Source organism: Chiroxiphia lanceolata, chromosome 2, assembly GCF_009829145.1.
Source record: "Chiroxiphia lanceolata isolate bChiLan1 chromosome 2, bChiLan1.pri, whole genome shotgun sequence".
Classification (NCBI taxonomy): domain Eukaryota; kingdom Metazoa; phylum Chordata; class Aves; order Passeriformes; family Pipridae; genus Chiroxiphia; species Chiroxiphia lanceolata.
The window spans coordinates 99470904-99489929 of record NC_045638.1 but is presented as its reverse complement, the minus strand read 5'-3'; the positions used below and the strand labels follow the sequence as shown (position 1 = coordinate 99489929).

The 19026-nt window shown below is 35.9% G+C and overlaps 1 protein-coding gene across 9 annotated transcripts in view; it reads left to right on the top strand.

The window, feature by feature from the left end:
- The window catches only part of ABI3BP (ABI family member 3 binding protein), a 140859-nt gene that overhangs the window by 18385 nt on the left and 103448 nt on the right, over positions 1–19026 (top strand). For all 9 annotated transcript variants that reach the window (XM_032677835.1, XM_032677838.1, XM_032677837.1 and 6 more), the window contains exons 2-4: positions 4922–5101; positions 12655–12720; positions 14141–14273. In XM_032677835.1, the coding sequence (XP_032533726.1) occupies positions 4922–5101; positions 12655–12720; positions 14141–14273 (379 nt within the window). The remainder of the gene's footprint in view (positions 1–4921; positions 5102–12654; positions 12721–14140; positions 14274–19026) is intronic.

The following is a 19026-nucleotide window of genomic DNA, read 5'->3' as shown; positions in this document are numbered from 1 at the left end:
CATAATATGACAAAGTTATTTTCTTAAAATCAAAGACATTCTTATCATAGTATCATAACTTTCAAGTTCCTGGGACTTCCTTTGACCATTCAATCATATTTAATGGATGTTTATCTGAGTGGTGGCTAAGACAGACATATTACTCAGAAGGAGAATGCTTTTCCTGTTAGTTGTTCAAAATGCTGTGAGATCAACACAAGTGAAATCTATTTTGCTGATATGTTCCTGAGAGCAGTCCCCATTTACCAAGTTAATTGATATGAAGTCCTTTATATCTGTACTGCTTCTGGCTGGCCCTCTCTTGACTAGACTGGCAGTGTCTGTGCAGCATGTAGGATTGAGCTCTCCCTGCTCTAGGTTGCTTCACTTCTGCTCATACACTTCCAGAAACTGGCCAGTTATTGTTTTACCGGTTGCAAATTCATCCCTTGTTTTCACTGATTCTGGAATCCACACAGCCCATGAACAGGAATGTGGTTTAGTCATACGAAGTGTGGTATCTGTATTTTTGCTTTAGCACAGTTATTTTCCCTTAAAAACATGCAGCTAAATAAAAGTGAATAGGTTTTGTCTGCCTTGCTCTTTACTGCTCTTTGGACCAGGCCATCAAGAAGAAGGGAAGAAGAGTGCTCTTGCTGAGATCGACTGGGCCCTCCCTGCTAGGGGGACTTCTGCTGTAAGGAGGGAAGGAATAGTAAGCAAGGAGCTTACAGAAGGGGTAGAAGACAGTTAAGAAAAGCATGGAGCAGACTCTGTATCTAGATCTCCAAGGAGGAAAAGAAATATTATCTTCATTCTTTACTGCATGCAGGGGGAAACAGAGCAACAGAGGCTGAGGAAAAGGCTAAAGTACTCAGGGCCTTCTTTGCCTTGCTTTTTAATAGTTCTTGGGGTACCTAGTTTCCTAAACTGGAAGTCAGGAATGGGGAACATAATGAAGCTCCCCTAAACCAAGGGGAAATGGTTAGTGACATGTTACACCACTTAGACATGCACAAGTCTATGGAGCTGGATGGGATCTATCCAAGGGTGCTGAGGGAGCTGGCAGGGGTACTCACTGAGCCACTTTCAGTCCTTTACCAGCAGTCCTGACAAACTGGGGAGATCTCAGTTGACTGGAAGTTAGCAAATGTGATGCCCATCTACAAGAAGGGCTGGAAGGAGAATCTGGGGAACTACGGGATTGACCTCCTGGGCAGGAGAAGGTCATGGAGCAGATTGTCTTGTGTGCCATCATGCAGCATGTACAGGACAACCAGGGTTTTCGACCCAGTCAACAAGGGTTTGCGAAGGTCAGGTCCTGCTTGACTAACCTCATCTCCTCTTATGACAAGGTGACTCAATTCCTGGATGAGGGAAAGGCTGTGCAAGTTGTCTACCTTCATCAAGGCCAAATGCTGTGCCCTGCACTTGAGTCATAACAATACAAAGCTGACTGGTGGAAAAGGACCTGGGGATGCTGGTCAACAGCCTGCTGGACATGAGCTGTCCCCAGGTGGCCAAGAAGGCCAATGACATCCTGGCTTGGATCAGAAATTTTGTGGTCAGCAGTTCCAATGAAGTGATCATTCCCCTGTACTCAGCACCAGTGAGGCTACACTTCAAATCCTATGTTAAGTTTTGAGCCCCTCACTGCAAGAAAGGCATAGAGATGCTGGAGTGTGTCAAGAGAGGCCACAAAGCTGGTGAAGGGTCTGGAGCACAAGTTTCACGAGGAGAGGCTAAGGAAGCTGGAATTGTTTAGCCTGGAAAAAAGGAGGCTCAGGGTAAACCTTTTCGCTCTCTACAACTACTGGAAAGGAGCATGTAGTGAGGCAGTGGTCTGTCTGTTCTCCCAAGTGACAAGTGATAGGACAAAGGGAAATGGACTCAAGTTGTGCCAGGGGAGGTTTAAATTGGATGTTAGGAAAAATATCTTCACCAAAAGGGTTACCAGTCATTGGAATAGACTGCCCAGGGAAGGGGTTGAGTCACCATCCATGGGGGTATTAAAAGGCATATAGATATGGCACCTGGGGATCTGGTTTAGTGGCGGACTTGAACATGCTAGGTTTGGATTGGACTCAATCTTAAAGGTCTTTTCCAATCCATGTGATTTTATGATTAAGTGATTTTTTCCTAACTGCTATGGGGACTCTGCAGTGTGTGTTGCTATCCAGACCATCACTGAAAGGATCCTATACTTAAAAGTGAACTAAGGGAAAAGGACCTGCCCTGTCAAGACAGGGTGGTGAGAACAAAGATTTATTTTTTTAAAATTTTAAGTTCATCTCCTTTCATTCTGTTCTGCCTTATTCTCTGTTTTTCAAACTACATTATTCCTGTTTATTTTCTGCTAGAACTGGCTCAAGTTTAAAAGCTCTCTTGGTGGTTTTGATATGCTAGCTATACAGAAAAGATCTAAAGGATCCTATCTCAAAGCTATTGCTGTTTTGGGATCCCATTTAGACTTTCTAGTTTTAGAAACCTCACTGAGAGTTCTAAGGCTTAAATAAAACCAAGACCACTCATCATTATAATTGACTGTTTATGAATAAACCGTGGTATTTATCAAACTGGAATCAAACCCAGTTGAATTCAATCTTAAATTAGAATTAGGTCTTCAAATTTATGTAAAGTATAACTGAGAGATACATAGATACAACTGTGTGTAAAAAAAAAGAGGGTTGAAACTGCTGTAAATTTATAATTAAAATAGATCTTTACTAATTTTTTTGAAATACAATTTTGAGACTGATTAAGAATTTTAATGCAGTAATCAAATTACCATATTTTAATCAAGTACTCTAAGTCTTACTTTGTTCTTAGATATGAATATTGGTAGAGACCAGGAGGCCATCCTTTCTTTTATGCTTAGATCTCCAAAGTTAGAGTTTTGCAGACTACATAAATTAAAACACATGTATCTTACTGTCAGTCAGAGGTAATAATACTAAACTATGTTGCCACTTCTTACTAAGTGTCTTTATGAAGCTCATTAGAGGAGTTTGAAGTCTGTTGGCTTTTCTTCCTGGTTTCTGCTTTTTTGGAGCTCTGTTGATATTCAGACTTGCACACCTGCAGCAATTTTGTGTACTGAAAATAAAACAAGTGAGGATGTCATTTAGATAAGGAAGCAACTGCCACTCTTTTCCCTGTGATAGTATTGTACAGCTGAAAATGTCACAGAACTGAGTTTTCTAGAGGCCTTGCAGTCTTCTGGAACCTGGCAGAGTTGCCTTTGGAAAATTGTGATGGTTTCCTGGCCAAATGCTTTTATTTGATGAGTCTTTAGATAAAGGAAGGGAGGCACATGTTTTCCATCAGTTTTACTTGTATGCTTCTTTCTATAAAGGGAAGAGGCATAAAGTGTTTGGCTTAAGGCTTTACATTCTGCGTGCAGACAACTGCAGATGCTCAAATCACCTACTAAATCATCTTCACAAATTGAGGATTTTGGCCTCTTGGCAACTCTAGTCATTAAAATTTCTCTAAAAATTAAAGGATGGTAGGATGGGGTGATATATATACTTGTTTAGAGAAACTTTGAATATCAGTCTGCAATTACTGAGAGAGAGAGAGTAAAAGTAAGAAAGGAAGGGAGTTAGATAGAGGAAGGGAGGGAGGGAGGAAGGGAAAGAAAAAAAGAAAGAAAAGAGAGAAAAAGGAAAGAAAAGAAAAAGAAAGAAGAAAGACAAAGAAAAAAGAGGGAGAAAAAGAAAGAGAGAAAGAAAGAAGGAAGGAAGAAGAAAGAAAGAAAGAGAAAGAGAAAGAAAAAGAAAGAAAGAGTTAGTTTAGGATTGCTCTACCCTGTCATTCCATGATATATCATATATCTCATATATAACATTACTTCAGGATTTAGCTCCTGAAGTAAAATGATTGTGTGCAAAGTTCTGTTTTTTCTGATAATTTCAGCCCTTATGATTGGACACATGCCTGAAAATCTGTTGGGATTAAAAATCTACGTTTTGAGAATGAGAAGAGAAATAATAACCCAAAATGTACTAGTCTAGTGCTGGTGTCATAAGTTTGGGGTAAAGCCAACAATCCAACAGTTCTGGAGATATGATAGGCCTAACAGTGGCAAGGGAATACTAAAATTGTACGTACTGAGGAAAGAAAAGCCAATTGTGCCTCACCACACCAAGAAGAAGACAAAACACCAACTTATAGTTGAAAAAGATAGTTATTCTGTTGTGAAGTCATTCCATATTGCTACAAGTCAAATTTTTTTAGATGGATATACAAGATGTTTCTTACCTTATGTGCTGTGTGCTGTTCCCCTGGAAAGAATAAAACTGAATGTTTAAAACAAGTGTCTTTGTAATTTTGAGTAAAGCATATATGTTAGTTAGGTGTCCTGGAGTAATTCCAAATAGAAAATTACATTTCCAGCCCAACATAACAAAAAAAAAAAAAAAAGAGTTGTAGCAGTTTTATTTGAATCTAGTTACTATTTATCCTCTACCCTAATTTTGCAGTGTGATTAACTGATTAACTTAATGTTAAAACTTCATATTTTCTACTAAAAACAAAACAAAACCAAAACAAACAAAAAAAAGAAAACCTTGTAATTTTTCACCAATGGATCCTATAGATGGCTAATGCTACTATACTCTCTCATTTAAAGGAAAAAATACTTACATTTTTACCAGTTACTTCATGTACTTTTTTACTACTGCAATTGTAGGTGTTACAGCTAATGACAATGCTAAACTAGTGGAAAAACAGTCGTGTTGGCAAACACAATTTTCCATGACTGATAGTTTACTTTTTTAAATACACTGGGTTTCCAGGAGACTTCACCTTTAAGAAATTGTTCAGTTGCTTACTACTAGCAAATGAAACAGCCTTATATTGTTATATTGTCATATTCCATTACTGAATATATGATTGCAGATAACACATTTTGATCTCCTCTTTTTCACTCTTTCCCCAGTGAAAAGGCAGAGTCTGAAGGTTCAGATCAATGCAACAGATGACACCGTTTGCATGAGATATCTCCGACCAAGTCAAAACACCAAACTAGAAGGTTTTGTCCTGGGTTATGGAAGCAACTTCTTTTCTAATCAGTACATTCCTTTACCTTCAGACGGAAAAAACTATGTAACAGAACTTGGTAAGACATATTTTCTTTACTTGCTTTATGGGAACTATGCGTGAATTATAGAAAGAGTGAGGATAATATGAACTTTTGGGTTTCCTATATTTTGTTTTTATTGGGTTGTTGCTCAGGTTTCTTTGTGTTTGTTTAAGGTTGCCTTGAAGAATTTCAGGTGAAAGTAGATCCTTCAAGGAGAAAAAATATTTTTTGTTGTTTGGAAAAGTTTGCTAATGGTATTTATTTTGAGGATTTTCGTTGTACTAAATTGACCACATCACAGATCAAATGGGATGGTTTGCCTAAAGTTGTAGTTGCAAAGTAGAATACAAGGGAGATATGCAAGTTTTTAACAAATAATGCAAGAAGTAGTGAAACAGTCTTGAGAACTGCGTGGTTGAGTCCCTTTGACAGAAACATTTGTATCAAAATTATGTCTTTTCTGGCAGGGATCTACTCCAGTTCTACATGTTATAGAATAACCTGTAGCTTCAATGTCAGAAGTTACTGATGGACTTCCATGAGTTGTTTCATGGAAGAGATTAAACCATGTCAAGAATGTTATATTCTGTTGCCTGGAACAGGGAGAAAGAATAAGTAATTACAAAATTGACATACCAGGATTTGACCTTTTGAGAAATCTGTTTAATCTCTAAGGGTTTTCCTGTTGCTTTCTCTAAGCTTTTCTAGCCTGAAATGAATCTGGGTTACTCCCATCATTGTAATGCTGGTGATCTTGGGATCACAAGGGGGAAATAAGGACACATAAGCATAGAAGTAATAATTGCCATCTTTTTGATGAGGTCAGTTAAGGCCATTGAAGGTGTCTGCTCCACGCTGAAAACTGCAGAATAAAATATGAAAAAAATAAGATGCTAGACACAGAATAATTAAGTTATTAGATACTTTGATTAGATCACTGTGGCAAAGGTTGACTTTCCTTTTCATGAGTTGTTACTCCTGGAATCTCTCTGTAATTCTTTCACCAGTCCAGTGTTTGACATCATAACCATCGCTTAAGCTGTGTCTGTCTTATCTGATTTATCCCACATGTAGCTTTTGAATCAGTTCAAAAGATTGCTAAGAGTGATGTACAGGATTTTCTGTAGTATACAGAAATATTTATATATATATACATATATATATACATATATATGTACATATATATACACATATATGTATGTATTAGGCATAATAGTACCTGTGTAACCGTATTGCAGGAGTAGTGGGATTAATATTTTTCAGGTACTCTGAGATCTTTGGAAAGAGGAAAAAGGACTGAATGTAACATCATGAGCACTGACTATTTAATAGCAGCTCTAATACTGCATGTTTTACAAAACTGAAAACAGAAAGCTCAGCGTCACCTGGAACTTAAGGGATTTCGGTATTTCGTAACTTTAATGTTAATAGCTAATACCTGGAAACTGTAGGCACCTTTCTTTAGCTCTACAGCACATAAGAGCACCAGCCACATGCACAGTCGTTAAAGCTTATCATTAAGCACTCATAATCTTGAAACAATGAACGCAGAAGATGAGATACCCCACAATGCATACAATCTGTAAGAAAATGATAATTTGTCCTTTCAAACAAAGAGTATAGGTCTACACAGCAGAAAGAAATGCCTGAGAGACATTTCCTTGATTTAGCTCTCCATCCCTGGTTTTGTTAAAGGAGCAGCATATTCTCTTTGGAATAATTGACCTCAGTTGGAACTGGAATATGGGACATGAAGCAAGGATTAACTTTTTTTCTTTAATAGATGACACAGTATATATACACAATAATACATATTTCTAAAGCCCATGAGTTCCATATTTCCCACTCAGTCACTTTTGATTAAGATGAAATTTATTCTCAGGTTTTCTGCTGGGTCACACACCTCTTATGATTCTGTTAACAAGAGACTCGAAGTCAGAAGATTTATTAATTTATGAATTTGTGTGTGTATAGGTGCATATATTTTGAAAGAAATTAATAAGAACATGATATTTCCTAGGGTTTTAAAGAGAGCTATATGGCTTTGTAGACAGAGTGACATCCACCTACATTTCAACCATTAAAATATTCAGCACCTCACTGCAATGGTTTTTACCTTAAAATATTTGTTTTTCTTTTGCCAGTTATATAGTAAACAAGCCAGCAATTGTGCAACATTATCCTTGGATTGGGATCTGCCTGCAGAGGGAATGTACAAAGAGAAAAGGATTCTGTTTGGTTTCCTGAACTTTTAATGAATAGATACTGGCTGGCAACAAACTCTTGAGCAGCTTCATGCATTGGTAGATAGGTTAATTTGAATCACAACTGAAGGGTAAATGGCAATGATGAGGCAGCATCAAAGTTTGTTTCAAAGAAGTTTGTGTTTTTATAAGGATACCAAATGTGTTTTGAGTGTACTTGATGAGTTTACATCACAGTAAACAACATTATTATTGGTATGGAAGCTATTCAGACAGCGTCAAAAGATATCCAAATGTAAATTCAGCTAGACTAATGAAAAAGTGAAGAGACTCATTCAAAAGTTTTGGGCTTGACTTAAACCTTTATCTAAATTTGTTCAGTCTGCCTGACTCATAAAGAAAGAGTATTTACCTGCGAAATTTGTGTTAGTTTGTTCTAGCTTGGCTAGGAAGGCTGCAAGCCAGCCTTCTAGAGACAGCTGATACTGTTGAAGTAACACAAAAAATTGGGTGGAGACAGTGAAATTTTATAAGAATGAACAGTAATTACTTAGCAGAGTGAACACAATCAATTTCCCTTTCAGTTTCTAAAACCAACTTAGGGTTGGGCAGTGCTTTTGCTTTTGCTTTTTTAAGCGAGATTTTACAGTGTAAGAGGAGAATGTACTGGTAATTCTGCTTTATAACAACCATAATAAGCGGCATGTGAATTTTGCCTATATGTATATAGGGCAAAATTCTAGTAGCCCTTTGAATATATTTTAAAAAGTATAATTCAGGGATCTGTGTTAGAGCAGTCCTTAGCTGAAAGATCTTAGTGTGCAGTTTTTTGTATCTGACCAATTACCAGAAAAGTGCAGATGTATTAGCTACATGCTTTCCAAGATGCCAAATCATGTGAAAATTAATTCAGCATTATGTTGCTTCCTGACAACTTCCCAAAAAACCAGATTCTCATTGTTAATGTTAGCTGACCCTAGTGGAATGGAGGATCTGGAGGAGGTCAGCAGCTGCCCCTGCATCTAAACAAGTGGATTGACCAGGAGCAGGTTCATTCATGCCAGCCTCTTTGTCCCACTTCTCTGTCTTTTCCCATGCGTGATACACTGCAATACTTTCAATCCTCCCCTTTCTCCACCTTTGGCCTTTGCCTTTAACAACATCCTGTAGTAAATCTTTAGCAATCCCTAAATGCAAATTAAGGAATTGCAGCCTGAAGCTAAAAAATACTTTGTTTTGATTTCTGAATTCACTGGCCTATGAATTCTAATGATATGTTTGTCACATTTTATTTTAAAATTTATTCTGAGTTCATCAGTCAGTTCATTCTTATGTTGTTTTGCTTCCAACTGCATTTCTGTATTGGCAGAACCCTGAACTGACTAGTATACTTGAACAAAACCAAAATTTCCTAGCATTTTGTAGGGCACATTAAATGCCTGCTGCCACTGATTTGATAGCCTAGCTCATGGCACATGGAAGTAAGTGTTCTCCTATACAAGTCTGATTTCATAAGTGGCAAGTATTTTTGTGAAATTATGGTTGTCTTCATAAGCTGTTAAGGTGGATAATAAAAGCTTTTTTCTTTTAGTAATTTTATTCATTAATATAACTGAATCTCACTCAGTTTTTTCTTTTACAATGACACCAAGGTGCTGGTTTGCTTTTGTGAAACTTTACACTCTTTGAAATATTTCTTCTGTGGGAAATTGTGGGCGTACCTGTGTTGTGCGTGTCTTTTGGACTGTCTGGATGAAAAGAAACCTGAGAAACTGAAGGAGTTAGGAAAACTATTTCATCTAACTGGTGACAGTTCATCAAGCTGTAGTAGTCTTGATGTTTAAAAGCTAAAACAAGATGACTGAATGTTTCTGTCTAATACTTCTGAGAACTGAGAGGAAAAGCTGTAAGAATATGTACTGAACACATATGCATGCCTCTACTGTGTGTATTGAATGCTATAGATACAAATACTATTGCTTTACAAATACTGATGTCTTCGGTGTGTGACTATTCTTCCCTTCTGCTTCAGAAATCATCAGGTTAGGTGTGTGTGCCTGCCGGAGTGCTGTGCTTTGTTTCAAACTGGCATTGCTTTATTCTACTGTGGACGTTTAAACTTGAAAGAGCAGTTTTACTGATGTATTGGTGCCTCTGAACTGAATGGTCAAAACAGCCCATATTTGGGGAACTATATCACTAAGAATTAGGCTTGGATTTGTTGGCCAGCACTTCCCTGGTACATCCGGGCATTTTCCTGTAGTCCTTTGTGGCTGAAGAACTGAAGGTGGTCACTTTTTGGACATTATTTCTGATCTGAAAGGAGCTCTTAGCCGAGATATTTGTCATTCTAGCTTTAATAAAGGGGCCAGAGAATAATAGGTTCAAACAAGTAAACTTATTAAGTTAGTCTTATAGTAGCAGCCTTCTAAGAATGTGTTAGGAATCAAGCAGCCGCTAAGATTTTCATAGCAAATTTGCAAATGTATTTCAAGATGAACTTGTTAAAGTTTTCATTGTTCTGTAGGGATCCTTCATTTGTGAGGCTCAGGATGAGAGACAGACAGATCTGTATCTTGCATGTGTGTCATGTATGTCTCTGTTGTATACTGATTAATGTTGAAATGATTTCTGGAGGCAGATGCTGGATCTGTGCATTTGTGTCCAGATATTTCAACATTAATGATAATTATGTAATTATCCTTATCTTACTAAATACAGTTCAAAAAAATAAGAAATATTGAGTTGTAAACAGGATTGTCTTTGTAATGTGATTTGCTTTTACTTGAGGTTATAATTTCATTTTAAAAATGTACTTTTCTTTTTAAATATATTTCAGTGTTGATAGTCGGTATATTCTCTGAATCATAATGACATACAGTCAGCCATATTTTTATGACTGACAGTCACCTTTTGCTACCTACCTCTTATTTCAGCAATTTCTCTCTTAAGCATTAAGATGAACTAGTACAAACTAAATTATGGTTTTATTTAGGTTTTGGTATTTCACATTTTCTTTTTCTTTTCATGTCTTGCTCACTTCTCCCCAAAATTCCTCCTTCTTATAGACATGAATCTGTAGAGTGGATTATGTGTATATAGACATCATAAAAGAACACAAATTATTATAAAATAGTTCTTGCAGCTTGATAGAGTTTAGTATATGGGTGAGGCAATGTTTTAAGGCCCTGAAAATTAATTGAGTCATAGTAGCATCAGATGATTTCCTGGTTGTGATGATAACTGACACATATATTTCTCAGCAAGAGGACTGAATCAGCGTGAAACCTCTGAAGTTATTAAAAGAAATGTTAAATTACAGTGGAAGACTAAGAAAGAACTCCCATTGCTAAACCTGAATCAGGGCTCATTACATGATATTAAAGAAAGTGTTTGCATTTCTTGATTTCAGATGCCTTGGATATAGAACATATATTTGCCTAGAATAAAAGCGCTTCAAGGCACGTATTCTCCAGTCCATGCATAATGGTTTAATACTGTGCATCAGACCAATGAATTTAACTTAAACTATAGTTGCTGTACTCTTAGCATCTATCTGGCAATGTGTGTGGTTCTGCTCAGGAATCATTGAATCATATTTCTAAATTAAGATATGCTTTTAGTTAAGTTCAGAAGAGAAATTTAGTGTTGCATCCCAGTTATTGAATGTACTCGTTTAATAATTTCAAATTCTGATTTCAGTTATTATGATCACAATATTGTCTTAAATTCAGTGGTTCTAAACTGGACAAGTGGTACTTTTGAAACCTGCCTGTTCTATAGCAGCACTCTCTCAACATCTAGTCTTAGTCCATTTTCCTAAACACTTCCTTTTATAGATGGTATTACAGTCAGAAGAACTATTTGTCTATGAAATAGGGATATGTTTTATTTTTTATCAAGACAACATTTGTTAAATCCACCAAAAAAAAGCGCTTAATGAGCAGCACATAACACAAAATATTTCCACAGAGAGCACTTTGTTACAGAACAAAAACACCTGTTAGAACTAATGATTCCCAAAAAATTCCGGGTTTTGTATCTTTGAGATGTACAGAAAGACATTTTCAGTCTTTATTACCACATTTTGTTTAGCAGTTAATCTATATCAATGTTGCTACACAGGTCATATCAGATTTCAGCCAGAATTAATTTTTCCAGTTATGGAGCAGAGCAAAATTAACTGTTCCAAACCATTTGGATAACTTTCTTTCGCAATTTTTGGAAATTTTGCTGGAAAAACTGTAATTTTTTACAGCTTTGAAGACTGACTTTGTAGTTCACAAGCTCTCAAGGTGATGCTTGAAACTAGTTTTGTTGAATACTTGTGAGAGTCTTAACAGCATCACAAGTGGTCATGAATGCACAGGAGGAAACTGGGATTAAAGTGCAGGGAAATCAAAATATATTAAAATGTCACTTATTTCAAGTTTTAGGTCTCAATACAAAAGGTATCCATATGATTACACGGATTTCAGAAGATTTTTCTGTAGATGAAGATGTATTTGTACTTTGGCGATGCGCTTTTTTTGACTAATTCTTTTGTCCACACTGCCTGGAGCAGCTGTTTTCAATGCTCATCTTAGTTACTGGGTGTGGTTGAAACCATTAAAAAATGGTAACTAAACAATTAAAATTCACCCATAGCATGGGCTTCCAGTGATTTAGATGCATAGAATCAGTGAAGTTAAGTTAGAGTGTTTTTACCCACATAGGCTTTTCAGTAGCACAGAAAGCTTCTGTTTTTTTCAGTACTGCTTTTCTTTTCTCTCTCCTTACAGAAACCTGGGTGTAAGAGAAAATGGAATGATTTCTTAGTGGTTCTGTTTAATTGGTAGAATTCAAGCAGTCGGTTACACTGAAATATGCAGGAAATTCAGTCTGTCACCTATAGATACAGATCTAGATAAATGCATCTAAAGTAGAATAAGAATTTTATATATATCAATGTTTTTTTATAAAAACTATAGCAAATATAATTTTGATTGATATATGGTGAGCCAAATTCTGCCCATGGATATCTCGCTGGAAGCTCCTGTAAGGACTTCTCTCATGTTGCAGTTCGATGAGAATAGAGCTTGGCTTTAAGTAGTTAAGAAAGGCAGAAATCTCTGGCATCTGATTTTAAGAGTAAGGGAAAATCTTGTTTCTGAAGAGGATCTCCCAAATTAAATTCACCATCTCAAAATTGTTTTAATCAAATCATTTATTATTTTAAACTTCATAGATCTTAATGAAAACATGCCTAAAGATCAAAAAGATTGGATAATGTGTCAAGCATTCAGTGAATATTTGACTTTTTCTTGTTAATTATAGGTTTATATATTAATCCCTGTTTCAAATAAATAGTACATCTGTACTAATTGCATTTGTCTTCATTTACAGATGCAGAGCCACGGTATTTGGTTTCAGTAAGACCAGCACGTGTTTCAAACAAGAAATCTTGTTCAGGTATTTTAGCATTACTGCATCTTTTTCTTGAAGTATTTGAAAGAAGACAGGATCTTTTATGTAATTTTAATATGGAGATGACTCTCAGGGTCACTGGACTGTTGCAAAAAATAAACTGATGCCCCATCCCTGGAAACACTCAAGGTCAGGCTGTGAGAAATCTGATCCAGTTTTAGATGTCCCTGCTCATTGCAGGGGGCTTGGACTTTTAAAAGGACCTTTTCAAAAGGGCCTTTAAAGGTCACTTCCAACCCAAATTATTCTCAGATCTTTATATGATTGTTCTTCTAGTTCCTGCTAACTGCTTGGGATTAATTTCTACTTAGTTTTGTGCAGACCTAAAACAGTATGTCTGGAAAGATTTTGGAAAGTAATTTACCTTTCAGATGCAACATACACATACATATATATATCAAAAAACACAAAACCAAAAAATGCCCAATGCACTATTTGGTCATAATTAATTTTTGTATCTACAGTCTACCCTCATAACAGGATTCAAAAGGCATGAGAAGAAAGTTAATTGAGTCTGTTTCACAACAGTGAGAAATAGCACCATTAGATCAGTGGCTTACAAACTTTCAGGGAATGTGTTGTCACTTGTACATTTTGAGGAGGTACAGATCCTTTAGATTTTTGAAGTACGTAATGTGATGCAAATAACATATCAATTTCCCTTAATTAATCGTCTTCCATGCACCAGAGGTTCTCCTTAGGTTTATAGCAGCCTATATAGTTTCTCTAGATCATTTGTTCATTTCCACCTTTTAGCTTTTAAACTTTCTTTAAATAAAGTTCGTCCTCTACACAAGAGTTGTGCTCCTTAATTCAGAGCAAAGCTAAAGTGAAGGATCATGCAAAAGCTGTACATTTTCAATATAGTAGATAGTTAAAAGAGAAAAATTCCCCAGATGCAGATGCTGACTCTGATTTTACCTACAGTTAAAGGCAGAAGAACTTTTGTAGGTTTTATATTACTCTTGATGAAGAACACTGCAGAAAGTATCAATTATCTATGGACCTATTTGCAGTGTTAGTAAGAAATCTGCCCAGAAGTTACTATTTCTGTCACATTCAAAGAGAGACTTCCTGATATCCTGAACTCTGTGTCATACCTTCTGCGATATGGGCCAAGACAGCCAGAGCCTTGAATTTAATCTATGTATAGCTTATTCTTGTATTAAACATACCCAAATCACCAACTGCTCATTTTCAAAAACTAGATTTAAATGGAATATTAGGCTGAAAAAAGAGATCAGACACTGTCTCTACCCCTTTTGTAAATCATACATTGGAAATGGTGACTGTGAAAAAAAACTGTTGTACCTTTCCCTTCAAACTTAGAAGTAAGGTAGGACTTCATTTACTTTACTATCCAACTGCAGGAGAGAGAAGCTAACTTTATATATTTCGTATGTAGGTCGGACCAAGACACAAAAGCCTCTGCAGCTGGTAGTTGGCACTCTCACCCCAACCTCTGTGTTTCTCTCTTGGGGCATCCTAGTCAACCCTCAACATGACTGGACAGCAACAAGTAACTGTGCTAGTGACAGGTAACATAACAGAAAAACCTTTTTTTTTATTACTCTCTTGATTTAAGTCAGCGTAGCTCTCTACTGTGCCTAAAATAAGTTTTAAAGTGGAAACAAAAATGTTGGGAACAATAGTTCTGAATGTGAAGTAAGTTTTCTCACTTACTCATTTGATGCTTTGAAAGTCTTTATTTGTCTTGAGTGAAAATTTAATCAGAAATCTACATGTTGAAACAAAAATCTTGCTATTTCACAGTACATCCTTTGTTCTTAAACCAATTGCCTTGACTTTACCTTCAGTTGTACCTTAACCAATTGAAAGAAACTTTGTTAAATCACAGGAAATTTTTTTTTTAAAGTTGGCTGAATAAAAGTAAAAGAATTCTTTTGTTGTACTGTGATAGGGGAATGATGCCTTGTTTTAACGGCGTTTGATTTTTATTTCCTGTATCTTATCACTGAAACAACTTTCCTGATCTTGATATAATACAGCTTTCATTAATTTTCTGTTGTAAGTAAAATAAGATCTCATTTACTGTAACATATTTGGTGTGCTGCAATTATTTAATGGGTGTTACAATAGGTGGAGAGCTCACGAAGACTCACCAAGTAGCAGTTTCTAGAGAAGTCATAGTTCTGGGGAACTTCTCATTAAAGTGTACTCGTACATTTTAGGCAACTCTTGGCAGATTAATAAAATCCATCTTTGCAATTATTTAAATTGTTAATACAGATGTTTTCCTTGCTTTGTCATTTTGATGTTCTCTTTGTATTCTTCCTTTTATGACAGAGGAATTTTTTTTGCCTTCATTTACATTGTGTGAAGCTCCATTTGACTCAGCAGTGTTTTGTAAAACCATGCCTTTGTTAAACCATGTAAACCATGCATTTTTTTCATTATTCAGAACATTTTTTTCCCTGCCTAATGTTTGTCTAGGTGCTGTCTAATTTAGACTTGAATCTTTGGTGTTCATAATAGAACTCCCATTGATGCCATTAGACTGAATGTCAAACATACATTATGTCAAAAAAAAATACCATGTTACCAATATGACCTTTTTCTTAACTCTCAAAAGTTTTGGACTAAACGTTTTCAACCTTCAAAAATTTCTCCTGAACAAATTCAGATCTTCCTCACCAACCAGAATTTCAAACACTTTTGAAGAAAACAATGCTAATGTTTATTAGGAAATTTCCAAAAATGTAATTTGATTGGACTTTTTTTCAGTAGAAGTAAAAGTTGGTTCAGGCTTAAATTTTGCTCTTTCAATTCAAGAAAGAAGCAAATATTTTCATCCTGTGAACAATCAAAGAAATGAGCTGGAGGAGCCTTTAAAGTGTTTTGTGCACATAATGATCTTAGCACCAATTTTACCAGGGAACTTATCTTCTTTATGAGCTGTGTCAGCACCAAAGTTACAGCACCCATTGTGCAGTGGGAAGGAAGAACACTTAGAAGAAGCCTATATCCTGTACTAATCCACCTGGAAATTCAAGGCATATGGTATCCACCACAATGCCTTCATCAGCTTTGGGTTTTCTCCTCAGTAGCTGAATTTTCTTGTTGGACATTCATTGACTCAAAGTTTGAACAAATTCTTTGACACAGTGTGGGATGTTTTTCAGTTAGCCCAGTGTGCTACTGGTGTCTTGTTATGTTTAGAATACATTCTGTATGTTTGCTACTATAGTCTAAGACAGTTGTTTTTGTCCTGTCTTTGTGTCAAGTCATGGTATGCTGTTTTTAGTTAAGTGTTGTTTAATTTGGTCAAATCATTCCTCTCAGAAAATACTTTTAACATGCCCTTCATTTTGTTGAAATATTGTCAGGCTGTACAAAAGTACTGTCTCTGTACTTCCCTTTTGTCTACATAAAATGACTTGCCTATAAGAGTTGTATCATTCATTTTGTTTGAATATCTCCCTGTATTTCAGCTCTAAAGATTCACTGACCCTCGGGAGTAGCTAGTTTAAGAACACAGAAATCAAGCCACAAAAAATCATGTCAAAGTATGGGTTTATACCTATTTAGCAATCAAACAGAGTAATAAATTTAATGAAGAAAAAAAAGTCACTTAAGTGGTTCTCTTATTTTGTTTACCTTTACTGGAGCAAACTGCTTGTGATTTTGTATAGATGATGTTAACATTTTTCCATGTGGCCATGGTGTGTATATCTGTAATTCCAAGAGAGATTAGATCCATATATATTTCTAGTCAGTGTATAGAAGAAAAACTATTAATTTAGGATAATAATTTGAATGGCATTTGATAATGTACGATAAGAAAAAAATAGGAAGTAGCCCACTCTTAGCAAGTTAGCATCGTGTTAAAAGTACAAGACTTAAAAAGCAGTTAATGAATTCATCACCATTTCTGTCTATTGCAGGGGAATTCTACTCTCTTACTTGATCCTTTTTCATCTGGTGTGTTCTCCTTACTGTGACATGTTGCTGTGTACTGTTAATCATTCTCAAAATTGCTGTTAGTGACTAACCTCTAATCTTTGACATTGGCATTACGTGGCAGTTAGGACCTCCTAACTCAATTCTGTCAGTAAATATCCCACCATGTTTTAGATTTGTAACTCTGTGTGTCTTGAAATGGAATCGCTGTTCTTGGCCTCAGATTTTACCACCCCTGGGTGGACATTAGGCTTTTGTACAAATGTTGCATAATATAAGTTATTTGAACATGTTGCTGACTCAGAAGATGAAAACCACATGGAATAGCACAGATCTGCTGGCCAAGATTTTCTCTGGTGCGAATCTGATCTCAGTGGGATATTCCTTAGAAGATCTGGTTTTGTAAGCAAATGAGTTTTGAATTAGAAGTGCCATGCTCTAAAAGAGCATTGGTATCTTTTACTGCTTCAGTGAAATTTTTACTTGCTTCTTGAAGGCACATAGTGGTCTTCTGAATCTACAAAGTGCTTTTTAAGAAACTCCAGTGAAGAAAAAGTTCTTCTGACATTTTTCAACAAACCATTCTTTGCTTTCTTAACTCTCCAGAGATTAAGGGCATAAGCTAACAGAGTGCTGTGTATTTCCTTCAAGATAACCCCAAACGCTAATTTCTTGTTGAAGCAAAGGTATTCACTGCCATTTTTGTGGACCAAAACTCTTTGAAATGTCAAAGTTTGAAGCCTCATTGAAGCCACACTTATCTCTGATCAGAATCTTATGAAGTGACTACTATCTCTGATCAGAGCCTTAACACTAGAACAAAAACCAAAACCAAATAAAAAGACCTAAACCAAAAAACTCAAGGGATTAGTTCTATGTAACTGGTGAACATAGAACTTCCTGCGTGACACCAGGAAGATTCCACTGTGTGGAGTTAGCTTCTCAACATCCTCCTTTTTCTTGCACCAGTGTGGGACAATTGACGAGGGAAGATGGGAAAGTCATGATAACCTACTGCACAGCCATGTTCAGTTCCTCTTTTTATTGTTTCCAAGAGAGTAGAGACTTGTTTTCTCTCTACCTCTCTATGTTCAAGCAAACATTGGTGGACAGAGCTGCTATAGAGCTGGGGCTATCTTTACTGCCCATTTAGGTCTGAGAAAGAGAGACTACTCTATAGATTTTTCTTTTTTTGCATTTTCTTCGATTAGAGCAACTCTGAAGATCCCAAAATGAAGCTGGGGGTCAAAAAAGACGGACTTTAACTTTCAGTTCTTTAGGAAGGAAAGTCAGGGGAAGCAATAGAAAATGTTATTTTTCATGTTAGACAAACACAGGGTGTGTAGATACAGTAAAATACGGTATTCTATTGAGTGGATTGTATAGAAAAACAAACATGCTTTCAGACACATGCAAAATAGAAATTTAAAACCTAAAGTATTTTTTTAAGTTAAAAACTTTGACAAATTCTGACTGACATTGTTTAAACTTGTTTGCCCGTGATTTAAATATCCTAATGTTGTACTTGCAAGTGGTGCATATTTTGTGTTTTATTTAGTTTGTATCTGATGCTTTAAAAAAAAAAAAAGGAAAATAATGAGCGAAAAACGAGAGAAAAATCCATACTCAGTCTATGTAGTATACATTGTATAGTACATAGTGGGGTTTTTAAAACCCTAAATTCAGAAATATATGTGCCTGTCTCCTTCTGTTCCTATCTACAAACCTCTCACTATGCAGCTGCCAACTTAATCATACTTTGTGTCATACAAAATGTATTTCAAACTTAGAAGAATTTCTTAAGGAAAACATACAGCAGCAAATGCACTTCTTGAGCTTCAGATGCTTTTCAGCTACTGCTGTGGGAGCATATGCTAAAGGCTTGTCTAAACATGGAATGATTTGTTACTCTTCAGCCTCTCATTCTTCAGAGCTCTCACTCTTCAATTTCTTTCAGTCATTCTACTAAAAAATTTACATGAAGAAAATGCATGTTAGCGATCATGTAAAATTGAAAACTAAATTAGAAAATGCTTTGCAAACTTAACTGTAATTCTTTCCATCTTTTTATATATGTCTGTCTGTTACTTTAAAGTAAACTTGGCAATAAAAAGGGAAATAATATAATCAAAATAATATAATCAACTCCATGTGCCAATTTATGAAACACTCTCTATCTGAAAAATCAAAGTTCAAACCATTTCTTTTATTACTTTCTAGCACTGAATGGATGCTGTGCTTCTAATGAACTGTAACAATAAACAAATAAATAAATATATTTTATTATTAGTCTTCTTTTAAAAAGCCTGATTACATTCCTATGCACGAAAATAAAATGAGTCTTACAATTTTTGTCTCTGGCAACATGAA